The sequence below is a fragment of the Ursus americanus genome, chromosome 36 (genome assembly GCF_024610735.1).
Source record: "Ursus americanus isolate L20-20 chromosome 36, mUrsAme1.1.p, whole genome shotgun sequence".
Classification (NCBI taxonomy): Eukaryota; Metazoa; Chordata; class Mammalia; order Carnivora; family Ursidae; genus Ursus; species Ursus americanus.
In genome coordinates this window covers 18,961,789-18,979,927 of record NC_142162.1, presented here as the reverse complement: position 1 = coordinate 18,979,927, position 18,139 = coordinate 18,961,789, and the positions used below count along the sequence as shown (strand labels likewise).

General features: G+C 42.3%; 1 protein-coding gene across 2 annotated transcripts in view; it reads right to left on the bottom strand.

Moving 5' to 3' along the window:
• Positions 1–735: 735 nt before the first annotated feature.
• Positions 736–18,139, bottom strand: part of FMN1 (formin 1) — a 403,510-nt gene continuing 386,106 nt past the window's right edge. The window contains exon 19 of one of the 2 annotated variants that reach the window (XM_087859297.1): positions 736–16,294. In XM_087859297.1, the coding sequence (XP_087715423.1) occupies positions 16,250–16,294 (45 nt within the window). In that variant the 3' untranslated portion in view covers positions 736–16,249. The remainder of the gene's footprint in view (positions 16,295–18,139) is intronic. The other variant, XM_045815793.2, reaches the window with a different exon arrangement.

The window sequence follows — 18,139 nt, the reverse complement described above, 5'->3', positions numbered from 1 at the left end:
TGAACATTCCACCACTGATTCTTTCGTGATGGTTGTCTTCCCATATGCTTTTTTGTCCTTGATCGTGTGACATTTTATTTGAAACACTGGTTTGTTTCTACAGAGCTAGGATGATACAATATTCCTCCAGAAAGAATGTGTGTGTGTGTGTGTGTGTCCAGAAAGAATGTGTGTGTGTGTGTGTGTGTCCAGAAAGAATGTGTGTGTGTGTGTGTGTGTCCAGAAAGAATGTGTGTGTGTGTGTGTATGTGTCCAGAAAGAACGTGTGCTGTTGCTGAGAGCACTAGCAAGCTGATAACACCTTATCTTGGCCCTTTTAACATTTCAAGCAGGATCAGTCTTCACTGTGGAGATGCTCCATGTCTTACGGGACGTTTAGTAGTATCGTGCACTCTTTCTGCTAGAGAGCAAGAGTACCTCTCCCCACTTCTGATAATAAAAAATGTCTTCAGGGGTGCCCGGGTGGCTCAGTTGGTTCAGGGTCTGCCTTACGCTCAGGTCATGATCCCAGGGTGCTGGGATCGAGTCCTGCACCATGTTCCCTGCTCAGTGGGGAGCCTGCTTCTCCCTCTCCCCTTGCTCTTCCCCCCTGCTCATGCTTTCTCTCTCTCTCCTAAATAAATTAAATCTTTAAAAAAATGTTTTCAGATATTGTCAAATGCCCCTTGGTACTTGAGAACCCCTGTCTTAACTCCAAAACAAGGGGATTTTAGTCAGCTTTTAATATTGTGGGTCTTTTCTTTCTTTTTTTTTTTTGTTTAAGATTTTATTTATTTATTTCACAGAGGGAGAGACAGCCAGCGAGAGAGGGAACACAGCAGGGGGATTGGGAAAGGAAGAAGCAGCCTCCCAGCAGAGGAGCCTGATGTGGGGCTCGATCCCAGGACTCTGGGATCACGCCCTGAGCCGAAAGCAGACGCTTAACGACTGAGCCACCCAGGAACCCCTAATATTGTGGGTCTTAACTTTCACTTCTGTCCCCCTAGAACACCAAGGCTGCCCAAAGCCTAGCTTAGCCTTTCGGTTATCTCCTACAGAATCCCCAGGTGGAAACCAATACCAAATACCATGTATATCTCTCTGGTTTTTTATTTCCTCTCAAATCTTATTCAGTAATTTTTACTTTGTAAGGACTTTTCCAGTCTTTCAAGTATATTAAAAATATTTATCCTGCTTTTCTAGTTGTCCACAGTGAACACTAGGTCCAAAATCTGACAGAGAGATGTACGTACACACATTCCTGCTGCTTGGAGAACACCCCGTCGTATCCTACGACTTATCTCCAACTGTGGATATAGGAATTCTATTTATACTGCCTGCTTCTCCCATGGGCCATTCTACCACGTGGTAGAGGCTCTCTCTTTCCCTTTGCCATGCCAGGCTCCTTTTTGCTATTACAATATTCTTCAAGATAAATGTCTACCGAACAATCTTCAACTTTAAACTTCAATGACCCAAGCTCAGATATTAATATGTACTCACTGCAAATGCCCACCCATTTTCATTCGTGGTACGCTTCCTGCTTGTATATTGTATAAGACAAGGGATGATTTCTATAATAGCTACTCACAGAGAAATCAGGAGTCCTAAAAATCCTCTAATCCAAATGGTTGTGGAAATTGAAGTGTATTAAGTCTTTATAAGTAATATATTGTCATGGGGTACCTGGAACTGAAAGAATATGCCACCTCTAAGAGCCAGAATGAACCAACTCACATGCAAGCCAGGTAATGAAGTGATAAAGCTTGGATTCAGGAGATGGACAACCCTTTCCCATTGTGACCGAGAAGGGATGGTCTCGAGCAATACTGACTGATCCTGTATGAGAGAGAGAAATGATGTTTATTGTTTTGTACTAGGAATTTTTGCATTATTTCATTTTTTACCCTTGATAACCTTATACAATGTTTGAGATCTTTTTTATCTCCATTTTAACGAGGAATCGGAGGTTTAGCGTCCTGTAACTTGCTTCAAGTCACCAGTCTAGTAAGTGGCCGAGATGAGATATAAGATTGGCTCTAACCTCTAGGCTCATAACTTCTTTTTTCATACATTTTGCTGTCCCTACAGTTCTCTTAGGGTCATGACTTCTCATTTGAGGGCATGTATTTAAAATGTGTATTTCAGAAGACCCTCTTTCTCTAAGTTACCATCGAGACTTAGGTGGGAATCCAGTGAGAAGAGGGAGTCATATGAGAAAGGGCCTCTTTGAAGAGCTGTGAGGCGGTCACTGGGAGAGCATGTGGGGTCAGTGTTCTCTTACCTGTCACACAAACCCAGAAATAGAAGCTAAAGAACACAGGTCCATCATTTTCTAGATTAGCACCCTCTCGCCACTTCTTAGCCCCACATTCTTCTTTTGTGGAACAAATCCCCCTAAATGCAATAGTTTCTCAAAAATGGCCAAACCATTCTGGTCTCAGGATCGAGAATGGAAATCTTGGAAGATCAGGCAAGTATTGGACAACCTGATGTCTTCTATAACTTGAAGTATGAGTGAGGGCATTTTCTTTCTTGAAGGAATTTTCTCTTTGACTTCTATTTCTGGCCAGCATGAGAAAACTGAGAACAACTATCTATTCATTTGTGGTTCTTTCACTAACAATAAAATACTCTCCCAACAGAAGGATCTAATTTCAGCAGCAAATAACTTCAAAATGACTCTAAATGAGGTCCAAATGGGTCTCGATTTGGCCTCATATCAAGCAATGGACATACTACAATATTGATAGAAGACTGTGGGAAATTCTAGCACCACACGATCCAGTTTTGTTTAAACATTATTTCTGTTGATAGGATATTGTTTTACCTTGTCAGACATATTTCCAGATTGATCATTATGAGGTTACTACAAGATAACTACTCACAGGTAGATTAGGTGGCAACTTCTCTTAGTCTCACCTTACTCCTCATTTGGTCCTCACCAATTCCTATTCATTTTTTGCCTTGTGTTATATACTCTGCTTCATCTCATCTACAGAAAGAAGAAAATTCTGGAAGGTGCATATTAGCTGTTCTTTGAAGAAGACACACACACACACACACACACACACACACACACACACACACGGCTCCATGCTGTTAGTTTCTTTGGCTTTTACAGAAGTGTTGGTGGCTGCAATACTCTTGGGCTAGCTATTTGATAAAAAACTACGCTAAGTTTTGAATAGGTAGTATTGCATGAAAAAGAAGGATGTTAGAAGGACAATGCTTTTACCATATCTCAAAAATAAGATTATAAGACCACCAATGTGTTAAGACCTTATAATCTTTGTCTATCTATTCCCATTTCTCCTGAATCAGTTAATTCTATTTCTGTGATCTTAGAAATAAGATAGTGGCTGAGAGTGTTTCTTTGGAGTATCTGAGTTTTGGTTTCTCCACGTACCAATTGCACGGGAAAGTTATTAACTTCTCTAGGCATTAATTTTCTTATCTACAAAATGGGATAGTAGTCATCTTTACCTCATATTAATTATTATTATGAGTATTAAACAAAGTAATGCATATAAAATGCTTAATGTAGCACCCGGCATATAGAAAGCCCTTAATGCATACATACTTTACTTTTTTTTTACTATGGTAAAATATACATGAAGTTTACCATTTTAACTACTCTTTTTTTTTTTTTAAAGATTTTATTTATTTATTTGACAGGGACAGCCAGCAGAGAGGGAACACAAGCAGGGGGAGTGGGAGAGGAAGAAGCAGGCTCCTAGCGGAGGAGCCTGATGTGGGGCTCGATCCCAGAACGCCGGGATCACGCCCTGAGCCGAAGGCAGACGCTTAACAACTGTGCCACCCAGGCGCCCCCATTTTAACTACTCTTAAGTGTACAGTTCTGTACATTAAATACATTCCCATTATTGTGCTATCGTCACCACCGTTCCTCTCCAGAATGTTTCCAGCTTCCCAAATTAAAACTCCATACTCATTGAACAACTCCATTCCCTCTTCCTCCTAGCTCCTGGAGACCCTCATTCGACTTTCTATCTCTGTGAATTCGACTTGGATATGAATTTCATGTAGGTGGAATCAAACAATATTCGTTTTTTTTGTGACTGGGTCATTTCACAGAGTATCATGTCTTCAACGTTCACGCGGCATGTAGTATGGGTCAGAATTGCCTTCCTATTTAAGACTGAATAATATTCCATTGTATTAATACCTACACAGTATTGGAATAGTCAAAGTTTCATTCTAGCCACTGAAAAATGTGATTTCATTTACTTACTGGCCAAGACACAGCTTCAGTGGTGATCGACATCACTCCCGGTCATATAATAAGAAATGCAGGCTTGGGGCGCCTGGGTGGCGCAGTCGTTAAGCGTCTGCCTTCGGCTCAGGGCGTGATCCCGGCGTTCCGGGATCGAGCCCCACATCAGGTTCCTCCGCTGGAAGCCTGCTTCTTCCTCTCCCACTCCCCCTGCTTGTGTTCCCTCTCTCGCTGGCTGTCTCTATCTCTGTCAAATAAATAAATAAAATCTTTAAAAAAAAAAAAAGAAAGAAAGAAAGAAATGCAGGCTTATGACTGAGGAGTAAAATTCTAAGGTCACCTTTAAGTTCTTTTCTCCACCAGTGTTTATAAAGTCTCAGTTAGGATAGACCTCACTTTTTTCAAGGTAAAGAATGCCTATACCTAGAGGAAGAAGGCAAATATTTCTGTGCTCAGATACGCAGGTAGAGGGAAAAGATTTGGAAAAAAGAAGTAGGGAAAATTTTGAAAAAAAGAAATCTGATATTTAGTTTTAGAACAAAAATAAGAACAAGAGAAGGAAGAGGAAGACCAGATAGAAAGAACAGGGCAAGCTACTTGGACAGATTATCCAAAGATGGTTGTACCAATACATCTCCCATCTCACATTCACTTCTCACAATGTGGTGTTTACATTCCTCCATCAAGAGGTGGGGTCTATTTCCCTACCCCTGCAATCTGGGCAGACCTTTGTAAATGCCTCAACCAGTAGACTAGGATGAAGGTGACTGGATGTGACGTCTGAGCTTTGGTCAAAAAAAGTGTTATATGTTTTGCGTTGGATTCCTCAAGCAGCCCTATAGAGAGACACTGAGTCTCCCAGCCTAGAGCCAGCACCAACCTGCCAGCCAAGTGAGTCAGCCATCTTGGAAGTGCATGTTCCATCTCCGCTCAAGCTTTCCAGTTTTCAGAGGACTGAGGACCCAGCAGACATAGTACTACAACCTTATGAGGCTCCAAAGTGAGAACCACCCAGTTATTTCCAAAATAACAAAAACCATGAAAAATGAGAAGTGATTATTGTTGACTCAATCCACTCTTTGGGGGCATTTTTAATGCATCAATTGATAAAATATATCTTTACCTTTACTTACCATTCATTATCACACAGCGGTGGCCATGAGGTAGCTCTACTTTGAGAAGACTTTAAGGCATCCAAGGCGATGCAGGCGTCCAGTGCAGACAGGGCCAGTGCAGGCCAACTGTCAAGTCTTTTATTTCCATGAATACATCATAGGCAGGTAACAGTGGGCAGCTAGAGTCTGAAGTGGAATATTTAGCCTCAGGAATTTATGGCCTGTTAGTTGGGTCATCAGCATACATGGTCGATTTAAAGAATAGGCAAAAAAGTATACTTATAAATTCAACAGCTATCGCTCAGCAAGGGAGAATAAATCTTGATTAAACCCTAGAGGAGATTCTTCCTAAGGCGGACGGATATTTTGCCTAGGTTCCTTGATACTCAGGCCTCTGCCTCTGCCAGGTGTTCTAATTCAGAACACAACTTTATTTTTAATTTTTAAAAAAGATTTATTTATTTTAGAGAGAGCAGGGGGAGGGGCAGAGGGGGAGAGAGAGAGAATCCCAAGAAGACTGCCTCCTGAGCTCAGAGCCTGACACGGAGCTCAATCCCACGGCCCTGAGATCATGACCTGAGCTGAAATCAAGAATTGGACACTTAACTGACTGAGCCACCCAGGCGCCCCAGAACACAACTTTAATAATGGTTTCTACAAACCCTTAGGAGCATTTGGACCCTTTCTTTCAAACAACAGTTCTAGACTATTTCTCCATAATGGTGTACAGATATCCCCCATTTTCTGAAAGTTCCTGTTACTTCCCTCTGCTTTTCACAAAAGACCTACATTAGTACTTGTTTTTGCTTCAGAAGAAATCTGAAGATGTCCGCTTTTATTAAAAAAAAGAAAAAGGCAAAGAGCAAAAATGGCATTTAGCATTTGCTTTGCAGTGAGCCCTACAGAGGCTGCAGGCCCACAAGGAGCCGAGAGGGGCCCCGCCAAGCTCCTCCCCCAGAAACTACACTCAGCATCCAGCATCAAGACCTTACAGCTTCGAACCGTGTTTGCAAGCGTCTGTGCTTTATCTTAATTTATTTTGTGCATCCGTTAGCAAGATGTGTCCTGAGGTATCAGAAAAGTCTGAGGTTATTTTTGGGGTCTGGGAATGCTCAAATAATTTTAATGGTAATTGCTTCTTTGTGTTACGCCATTTGGCCTAGAAAAGGTTTCATGAGCGTACTCTATTGTCAGATAGCAGGGGGGAGACCTGCGTTGTGAAGAGAGCAGTTTAACATGATGAATGAGTTAAGCAGTGGGAGGGGCTTCGGCCTTGGGGTCAAGAGATTTGGATTCTAGTCTTAATGTGTTCGCTAACACTAACTGTGATTTTCGGCAAGTCCCTTGGACTTCAGTTGTTTTTACTCTGTGAAATAGGAGATTTCATCCGATGTCTGAAGATTTTTGCAACTCCATGACTCTAGGATTTAGAAGATTTCCCAGTGATGAAATGTCTCCCCAGATAGTAACCGTGTCTGTTCATTAAATGTATCTGTATAAATTAGGGCATATTTCACCAACTTCCAGACGTTAAGAGTGCATGGCATTCAGGAACACCAAGTAAGTAAAATTAAAAACGCACAAACACAGTTTCATTGAAATGGAAGAGTGCTTTGCTGAAAGTCTTTTGGTTCTTGTCATAAATACTTGCATGTGTCCTATCATTGCTTGGAAAGAATTTGTACCTTGTGCTTAGTGCTAGAACACAATACAGTTATATTTCTGTTCAGTTTCCCTGGTATGTTGTTTACGAACCCACAGCTTGAAGTCATCGATATTTGTGGTTCTGTCCATGTGCCCCCACCTTGGGCAATTTGTCTTCAGGCAGTGTTGTTTCGGTCAGCCTAGCTGAGCCAATCCTGGCTGGGCTTGCTGCTTTGTGTTAGCTTGAACACCTAGCCAGATTGCCCACTGTTGGTGGCGTGGAAAGGGGAGAAAGAAGGAAACAGGATGCACTTACCAAGACCCGGCTCTTGCAGCTCAGTAATAACACTGCACGTGAGCAGTAAGGAACGTTACAGATGACTGCTATTCTCCACATGAAAGCGCTGTCGGGAGACGGTCCTGAATGTCTTCTGAAAACAAATCTGCACCACACACCAGCAGACATGAAACCAAAATTTATTAAAATACTCTCATCATATTTACAATTGGAAGCCATGAGTGCAGTTTTCTGCAAATTCCAAAAAATAGAGCTCTATCTCTTAAAACAAATTAACAGAAGTATCAACAGATTAGGATAAATATAATCTATCACAGAGATAGAATTCTTTGAATAGACAATCTACATTTTCTAACCGATATATTATGTACAAAAATACACTTGATGTGGTGACCAAATAGTGTCAAGGAGGGAAAAAAAAAAAAAATATATATATATATAGACACGCACATATATTTTCATTATGTACAAGTCAATATTGGTTCCTTCACCCCTTCTTTTTAAAAATAAATACTTCAGTTGGTTGCAAATGACCTTTACAAACCCAACTAATGAGCATTTCTCAGCTTTGACAAAATTAAATATGCAAACAAATTAGAAATACATATTTTTAAAAACGTAAAGGGAAAAAATACCTGAATCCAATTAGCTTATATTTAAAAAATGTCCAAGAGCATGTACTGTAAGCTTTCATGCCTTCTCATTTCTCAAACTGTCTTTATTATTGCTGAAAATCCTTTAAGATTACATCTACAGATTAACTTAACATTTAACAGAAAAGCCAAGATTTTTCCAGGTCCAACGACTGACTACTTAGGACATGCTTACACTTTCTTTTTAAGCACTTTCAAGAGTGTAGCAGTTACTGTTGATCTGAAAATAACCACAAACTGTCAACATCCTGATCCAGATTCGTGTAGATGTTTGAATAGTGAGTAGTAGTAAGAATGGGTAGCGGTAAAAAGCCTGTGATTCAAACTGTTTGTACAGAATTAAGTCAATTTGTCCTGCAGCACAGAAAAGTTCTTTCAGGTTCAAAACTTCAGTCTTACGCATCCTAGATGGTGAGACCTGGACTGATTTATAATTTATCAAAGGATGGTCCCTCATTAGACAGGTCTAAAGTATAATCTATGAGAAATTGAAAAGGCCTAGAACCCTCCCTTCGATCTTCTTAAAATAAAGTAGACTACGATGAAAAAAGAAATGTATTTTCCATCTCTTTTATGGATTTTTCCCTCTTTGCCTAAGTGATGAGGTGATGCTGACATTAACAGGAGGCAGTCACAGTGCTGGGTCTCACTTGGTGACAGCAGAGCAACCCGTCCAAAGGGCTGGGGAATGGCGCATCAGGCTTGGAGGGAGGGAGGGAGGGTGAGGGTAAGAAAGCCTGGGTCCTGGAGAAACCGTAAAGGTAAAATGAGGGAAAAAGCTGTGGGCTGTGAAGGACGGGGAGGCTGAAGCACAGGTATTGAAGGGAGCGGAGCGAAATGAGGCCAGGTGCCAAAACGACTTTTGGACAGGCATAGAGAAAACAGGAAGACGCATGCGCAACCAGCACCAGGGGCATGAATCTGAACACAGGCCAGTTTCACTAGGGTACCTGCTTTTCCAGAATGTTGTCAGGCACTCACCAGTACAAGGTACTGAACACTCACTCCCATTTGCCTGATGAGATTCCTGGAGCTGCCACTGAAAGGCTGCCCATGATATAAGCAAGGCAAAAATCACCAGCCCCTAACAGTGCATTATATCAGCACGACATTGCACCCTGGCCTCCGCGTTCAAATTGTCCTTCTCCGCGTCTCCTGCTCTACTCCCACATCCCATCGCTTACTCTCTCAACACCCTATGGAGACATCACCGCATGGATCAAAAATGCATTTTAGGAGGAAGCGTCTGGGGTCCAGGGTGTCACTGAGAAAATTAAGCCCTAAAGGACTTGAAGTAATTTACATTTGTTAGGCCTGATTCCTATTAGGATGCTGACTGATTTCACTTAGGTTCTGGGCACGCAGCTCAATGCTGATTTTCCAGGCCAAAGCACGATCCCCTAAATCAAAGTCCAGGGGCACCCTGCTTCCCACGCTAGTCTAAATTAAAACTCAATGACAGGAAAAAACTATGATGAATCAATGACATGTTTTCTCTAAAAAAATTGTTCAATTTCGAATTTTATAAGTTTCTGCCTTTTTAGGAGTATTTTAGATTTCTTCTTTAAAGGGAAGTTCTTTTTTCTTAATGCTAATATTCTTTGAAGATTATATTTTACTAAGAGTCGGGTCATATTATTTGTGTCTTGAGAAATTGAAGCATTACAGAATTGTAAAATTTATGATTTGGGATAGACCTATCCTTTTGGTGGACCCCCAAATCCTATGTCTGTCACTCTGGACAGACGGGAGTTGTACTACTTTGCCTTCACTCACAGATTTGTGTCCAAAGGAAATGGATGTCTCTGGAGGATTTGAAAGAGTGCAGTCCCAGTGGGGCTGAAACCACCTTCTTTATGCATTGGGGGTCAGATATGAAAAAGTAAGATTATAGCTAGAGACAAGTTGCCAAGAAGAAAGGAAAAAGAATGAGTTACTTATAGTTTACTCAAACCTATCTAAGATGTAAAGATTTTTAATCTCCTTCTAGTCTCTTATTGGGAAGCATAGTAAATTTTGTATGCTATCTACCCATTTTTATGCTTCTCATAAACCTGGAATTCAAAATCCATCCCAAGAGTTCCCAGAGTTGTTCATTCCTGAACACATTTATTGTCCACGCCATGGGGAGGTAGAGAGTAATTTCCCTGTTTATTCCGATGTCTATGGCACTAGCCTTTCATTTTGGAAAGCTGGCCCAGGTGAATAAATGAAAATACATTCGTTTCATGAGACAAGAATAGAAGCAAGCTCTGGAAGAGGACACTGAAGGAAAGGAAGTACAATTTCGCCAAAGATGTTGACAAACCATGGTGAATGCATGCCTACGAATGAATGCAGGCTAAGTATAAGATAACATCTTGGGGGCTCCCACTATATATGGGGAGAAAGATTCCTTCTCTTGTAAGACCTCCTTACAGTTTCAAAGACAGACAGCCCCTTGGTGTCTGCACAGGTAGAATTTAGGGAAATGCTCAGCCTACAAAATAGCCTAAATATAGCAGAAGTTGTTTACTCCATGGAGAAGAATTACAGATTCCTGGGAGGTGAATTTCTGCTGGAAACTATGGGCTCATTTGCATTTTGCTAGCCCAATGCTATCAAATTTCACACGAAGCATAAAAAAAAAGCTCCCAGAAGTTTTTGGATTAGCTTTCAGAAAAGGAAGCAGACGGGTGTTTCTTAGTACATTTAAGAGAAGATTAAAAAACAGAAAATTATATAAGCATGGATGGAATGCAGAAAGATAAATTAATGGCATTAGCTACCACTTTCCTATTAAAAAAAAGAGATTAAGTTGGTCTTCCTCAGATCATAGTATGCAGACGGAATTCTGGAACAAGTACTTCATAGATGTAATATGCAATAAATTCCAGAGTTCATTTCAGCTCCTGACTGAAGTGAACTATCACACCAGAGAAGAGAATGATGCAAAGGAGCAGGTTTTTTTGTGTTACTGGTTATCACCAGGCTGGTTGGGTGAGGGGCTGGAGTGGAGTGTGCGGGCGGGGGGGGGGGGGGGGGGGGAGTGAACCTAGTAAGCTCTCCTTGAGGACAGCTGGCCTCCTGAATGAGGCTTGATTTGCTTCCTTAACATCTCTGTTGGTAGAAGCTGCATGAGGGCTTGAAGAGACAGAGTTAGATAGGTGCCATTTTAATATCTTCACGTTTCCAATTAAGTTGTTAACTACTCAAATTTCCCAAATGCTAGGTTTATAGCACAGCGTTGATTAAGAGTTTTGGCACAACTAAGGCTACTGAATTGGCTTCAACCCTGCATGTTAAAATGCTCTTGAATTCACTCCTTCCCAGCAAAGAGTCTATTTGGGAGGGTTTGGTAGATTGCCCACTCCTTGGAAGGGGAAATGAAGAATTGTGAAACTAGAATTCAGTGCTCTAACAAGGTGTCAACAACTGATGGGTGTGTAGAAATGACACAAAGTGGGCCTCCTGGTCACATACAGCTGTGAGTAAGAGCCTAGTGATGCCTGGATTCAATTGCTAATGGGGTTATAAGCACTGTGATGTGTGCTTGCTGCAGCCAGCCATGCTGAGGCCAGTTTCTGAAGGTGCTTTTCTTTTAGTGATTTTTTTGTACCAATAAGAGGGAAGGTTCCAAGCAGCTGGATTGTTTTTCTCTATAGCTGGAAGATGGAAACATATCCAACAAGTTGCTTCATTTTGGCAAGGCTAAAAACGATGCATACTTTTCAAATATTAATACTATTAGGTTGGCCGCATAGCCTTGTTTCTCTTGTGGTGCCAATTTCTTCATGATGACAAAGTAGCTGACATGAATGAATGTTCGTTACTTTATTCAGTCCACTTTCTTCAGCTGAATTGTTCCTAAAGGTACAATAGCCAATATATGAAATGGGGTTTGGATGGCCTTCCAGATGTTCCACACATTTATCAACTGATCTTAAGAGAACGCAGAGTAAGGATGGTGTAATGGTCTGGCCACTTCTTCCACTATATCACACCACTTTTCCTTGTATGTGGCTTTTTAAAAAGTACACTATTGAGGGCAATCCTCGACTCTTTCAAATCCACACTCTAAAAACTGCCTGGTTGAGGCGAAAGTTGCAAACTGGCCACAGACAGCTCTTACTTTGTCCGTGTTCATCAGCTCGCACAGCTGTTCCAATTTTTCTGTGCTCAGGATTTCCACAACATTGGATTTCACAGTATGTCCATGTTTTGTGTGGTTTAGAAACTCATAAACTAGTTTGTGAATTACCAAATCTGATGCTTTTTCTTTCCCTTCCAGCTTTTGGTCACCCCTCCCCCCCATCAGAACAGGCAGAATCAAAGAAAATTATGCACAAATCTAAACTACTTTATAAAATGATATAGTTGATATTTGGACCAGATATTTTTGGGGAAAAAAGCTATATATTTTGGACTCCTTTCTTCTCCCTGACACAGAAAGCCCCAAGTCGGTTTTATCTTTATTTGGGGAGGGGCGAGTACTATAAAATAAGCGATTTAGGATGTCAGGGAATGAAGAAGTTTCCCTGCTAAGGTTACAGCCTGGCTACCGGGAAAGAGCCCGCAAGTCTGCGTTGCTGATTCCCTTGATACTTGCACTAGGCCCTGTCCTAGGCTATCTGCAGCACGCAATGCTGTGTGCAATGATCTGTGTCCATGATGTCAGGCAAGGGAGAAGCAGAAACAGAAACGAGAAAATATAACATTCAAGAGAGCAAGAATACGATTAAAATGAAAATGCCCCCGTTGCACACAGTATAACCTACAGAGAGACGTGCAATCCCAGGCCAACAGGCAAATCTTTACCAAAAATAACACGACTCTTCTGCTACATCCAAACCTGGTCCTCGGAAGAACCGTAGCAAGGGTTTCCAATACCACCACCAGAGTTTCATTCCTTCCTTCAGTCTTTCCACCAGCAGCATATAAGCTGTTCATTTAGGAAATGCCTTTCCTTATGGTTCTTAGGAAAAAAAGAGGTGCCTAAGGGGGGCTCAGTGGCTTACTGGGGGGTAAGGGGGTCCAAGACTAGCACCCAATCTGGCAAGTGATTCCTTAACCACATGGCCAGTTTGTTCTGGCTAGAACAGTTAGAGATGCACTCACATGCTGGGTTTCCTTGTGCTACTTCCCAGATCTCAGAAATTGTTTTCCATTATCCCTAGGTATGTTTGGTGGGCGTTTGAAGAAACATGTCAACTCAAGGATTCAAAAGGCAGCAGGTCCGTCGTCACCATGATCGCCTATCTCTGCTCGGCTACACTTTTCCCTTTCCTGCCCTCCCCCCACCCCCGTTAAGCTGCCGTTTGTGTTAAAAGCCATACAGCACACTTCCTTCTAACCTCATCTTTGACACCTCACAGGCCTGATGCTTTTTACCTAACATGTTTATATCATGTTTTAGTGTAATATATGATATACTTGTATGCTTGATGATGACTGCAGGTTACTCGTGCAAGAATCCAAATTACTATCCAATCAACTATGTCCTCAGATGTAATGACTTTTGACTAGCAAGAGACGATGTTGCTTCTAAATCAAGGTTTTTCAGAGTCTGACTAGTAAAGTTGGGTGTGAGTGTTTGGTTAAACACAGGGTAGCAATATTGGCCACTCTCCCTCTAGTTTGGGGAAGGCTGTTCTTAGAAAAGCCCCTCAAACCCTGCTTGCCTGAAATGCTCAAGCTGCGTAAGTGGTACCCTAACTACTTCCTCTCCATGAAAAGTTTAGAGACACCTGTTGCATTTACCATACTCTCAATTGCATTTTAGAGGGATCATTTCAAGGGGCTCCAGGTTGTTTTAGATGGCCCACCTTGAACAAGCGCTTGCGAACCTTTACTGAGCACTGACTTACCTTAGAAACAAAGGCTGTGCCAACACTTCAGTAAATGTATTAACTCGGGAGGGGGCATCCAGACACACAACACAACAAAATGGGTGTGAATAATGGAGATTCTGCCCTAGTGTCTTAATACACTTAATATATTTGACTAGTCTGACAAGATCACCAGGTTTCCCCAACAGAGCAGGCAAAGTTTAGTCTTTAGAAACACGCATTTTACTGCCAATTTCTAGCCTGTCCACGTGGATGGAATCCAACTTGGGCTGCGTTTGTCTACTTCTAACATTAAATATTGCTACTCATTCCTGTTCAGCACTGGTTCCCCGAGAGCGTGTTCTTGCAGGGTTACGTGGCCACAGTGACAGGCCTGTTCACTGTCAGTGATTTTCTAGTGAGCACCCTCCTTAGAGACCTGAAGTGGACCAGTGACTCCACCGAAAGCCCGTGCTGCTCTCGCCCCTCAAGTCTGTGGGGACCAATGAGGATCTAGACACATGCTAATCTCACTAACTCAAAGTTGATCCCCCAGGAATGGACAAGACAGGCACGGACAAGACAGGCACTTTTCTTCTGCAAGGTAATACTAGAAGGAATGTCCCAGAGCACAGGATGACTGCCAGTGGAATCTGTTTTAAACTGATGAATTTCTTAGGTTTTCTTCACAGTTGAAAATGAAGAGAAACAATATAAGAAAGCAGTATGAATATCTTCTTGCTCTCAAGCAATTTCTTTTATAATGTTAGTTCCTTACCAGCGTTTTTGTTCTGCTGTCTCATCGCTTATTTTGAATTGGGGAAAAAAAAAAAAAGACCCAATCATGCTACCATATTCCTTTCTTTTGAATTATTAGAGAAGGTGGTTAGCACCTGCACAAATATGGCTTCTGTGATTTGATTTGATCCTGACTGCGTTATATTAGGATACAGTGCTGCTTTAATTAGCTGACTGTATTAGGGAGTCACTGAGGGGCCTGATGATTGGCAGGCAGTCCTGGGGGGACACTCAGGTACCTGGCAAATTGAGAGGTTCTGGGAAGAGGCTGGGGTCAGGGGCAAGGCTGCACATGGCAGCCCAATCAGGAAGGGTTTTAAGGTTCTCACCCACCTCTACACTGTCGACCACCAACTGGAGAAGGCTTGGACCTCTTTCCCTTCAAGGTCGAAAATGGATAGTCTTTGATCCTATTCTCAATTCACCCCCAGTCCTTTCTCTTTTCCTCTCATAAGATAGATTCGAAGAGAGGTGACTTAAGGAAAAAAATGTCGGGGGAGAGGTTCAAGGTGTTTTCCCTCGTGATTCAAGGGGCAGCGCTCATATGGACTCCCAGGGTCAGGAGAAGCTGCCCGTCCATGATATTCCACTCAAAGCTTAATATTAACGTAATCACCTTCTTTTTGTTTTGATGTAAAGAACCTTTTTAATGCTCTTAATTTTTTCAACATCAAAGACTCCTGCTTCATCCTAGGTCACATGTCTGTCAGTCAAGGTCGTGATGAAAGGCTCCGAGTAGCATTTGCTCCCCTGTCTGGAAACTGCTTCTTGAGGTTGGTGGGAGTGGTACAGACACACACAGTCCCAGAACATGACGCAGGGCTCGGCTGAATGCCAACACGGCTTTACCCATTCATGGACAGTGTGAAATGTGAAATGTGCTGGGACTGGGTCACTTGCCCAAGCAGGTACTTTGACCTCCATGCCTGTGCTGGCTTGGGTATCACTGTTTCTTCCAGGAATAAGGGTACGAATTTCTGCTGGGCAAGGAAACCACAATGAACTCACATAAAAACAAATGAATGGGTCTTGCTTAATAGCTGATGTCAACTCCCTGTACAGTAATTTCTTCTCCAGGATGAAGTTTATGACTATTTAACTCCCTCTCTACCCACGTATAGTTCCATTTTCTGTCCTTTCCATTAGATGAACAACAACGACAACAAAATTACCATTTCTCTCATCTGGAAAATACATAGTCTTGGGTGTCTTAAAAAATAGTTTGGGTAAGTTTCGACATTTTTGGTGAGAAAGATGCTGTAGGATCTTGCTGCAACAGGATCAAAATTAAGATCAATAGTCACACCAGCAGTGTGTAAAGATCAAGGCTCGAATCCTCTCAAGGCAATTGTCATAAAAAAACCTTCTCTTCTTCTGTCACAAGCTTGGATTAGAAAGCTTGAAATCTCCACTTTTAAAGACATTTGGAAAATCTTGGTATTTCTTCTGGTCTTGTAATGGTATGACTTTGGACCTCTACAAGAAACAATAATTAAATATTCCTGCAATGTTCCCTTAAACAGTTTCTCATTGTTCCTGTGGCTTAACAAGGGACTCCCTTAAGAAGGCACGGGGTGCTCACTGGAATGACCTCACAAAGAGATGAGCAAAACAAACGTTTGGTGACGTATCTTTCAAGAACTTCCTGCAGCACTAGTGTTGCAAAGGATGATGCAAGAAAATGCATCTTGCTGCCGTCATTCTCACATGGCTCTGTATTAGTTAGTGGTCACGCTGGCTTCCTTCTGACGCAGTCTTTCTTTCTGTTGTTTGAGGAAAAAATAGGAGTTTATTATCATTCTTTTTTCTAAATTTTCATCTTTCTCAAACTTTGATTCATTTCTCAAAGTTTTGGTCTAGAGGGGCACCTGGGTGGCTCAGTCGTTAAGCATCTGCCTTCGGCTCAGGGCATGATCCCAGAGTCCTGGGATCGAGCCCCACATCAGGCTCCTCCGCTGGGAGCCTGTTTCTTCCTCTCCCACTCCCCCCGCCTGTGTTCCCTCTCTCGCTGGCTCTCTCTCTGTCAAATAAATAATAAATAAAATCTTAAAAAAAAAGTTTTGGTCTAGAATGATGAATAGAGTTGTACTCCATGCCTTAGAAATGAGAGTAACTCTATCCTTTCCTGAAATGCTGTCGCCTGCTCCTCCCAAACTATTCCCCTTACTTTCCAAAAGCAAACCACGAATGACCAGCTAATCAATCAATGATACCCATCTAAAAGACTGACCTTTACCATGCGAGGTTGGTCTGTTCTCTTCCTCTGTGACAAAGGTCCTAACTTTGCAGCGTTACTCAAAGACTCCTCCTACCCCCACGCTCAATCTATTAATGGAATTAGGGAATGCTTAAGAAATAGTTTCTGGGGAGTCTAGATAGGAAAAATCACTGTTTCCAAGCTGCATACATCTGCATATGGTCAAGATGGTGGAACTGAACAAAGCCTATAGAAAACGGAAGAGGAGCAGATTTAATCCATGCTCCATGGAGGAAACTCCCATTTTGCCATGAATGTTCTGCTCTGCTCTCCCTGAGCTTCCTGCCCCCAGGGCAGCCTTCTAAAGACAAATGACATGGAAGTCGGCTGGCAAGATATAAATACAGATAAGAATAAAAAACGGAAACATGGATCCTCACCTAAAGTTTCTAGGACTTTAGAGAAATAAAATATTAAGTATAGCGAGAATGGGTGTATCTGCTCTTTGGGGGGGGGGCAAATAAAAGGCTAAGAAAGAAATGGAAGAGGTATCCTTCCTTGCACGGAGAGGCCCCCTGTGAACAGATCCTCAGCTGCTTGTGATCTATGAGATGTGATATGCTGAGTTACTAAAGTGGCCGACATATAAACTCAAGCTGGTGATCTCTAAACACCCATCCCCAGTCTGGATCCCATCTCTGACTTGTGAATCTGAATCAGCAATCAGTTTATGAGCTCTTCCCGAATTCCCACCCAAATAAACAACAACGAAAGAAACAACCCTAGCAAGTTGAGGATGGCACCCGGGAGCTAGCTCACAGAGGAGGACACCTCCAAAAACATGCCACAGAAACCCACTGTTCCCCTTTGTCTCCAGGGCTGAATTCATTCTGCACCCCTGGAAATAAGATTTGGCTGTACAAGTTAGGATAGGGGCTGGGGAAAGGCGTGTAGGCTGACCACGGAGGAAGACAAAAGCCAGGGTTGAACCCATTGCCACCAAAGATCGTGTAAGTGAATGTACTGGACACACCACCAAAGGGGCACAGAGGATGTGTCCATTCAGCCAGGAGCAGCTTTTCCTGCTCAAGCCGCCAGACGCTGACTTCTCCACGTCACACTCAACATTCGTTTAGCTGCTGATGGGGCTGTTATGAGCGAGAGACACCCTAACCAAGCAACAGAAAAAAATCTCACTTCACGACTTAAACTTCACTTAGATGGTCAAGAAGATTCAAGGAGCTGGCCAACGGTCCTTGTAACTCAAAAGGATAAAAAGAAGTAGTTGTGGGACACCGGGGCACAGGGGAGGTGGGGTCTGCAAACTGACCTGAGAAGAGCGATACTCCCGCTTACCACTCACTGCTGTTCTCCAGGGCAGGGACAACTAATGCTGCCAAAATTTGTAATA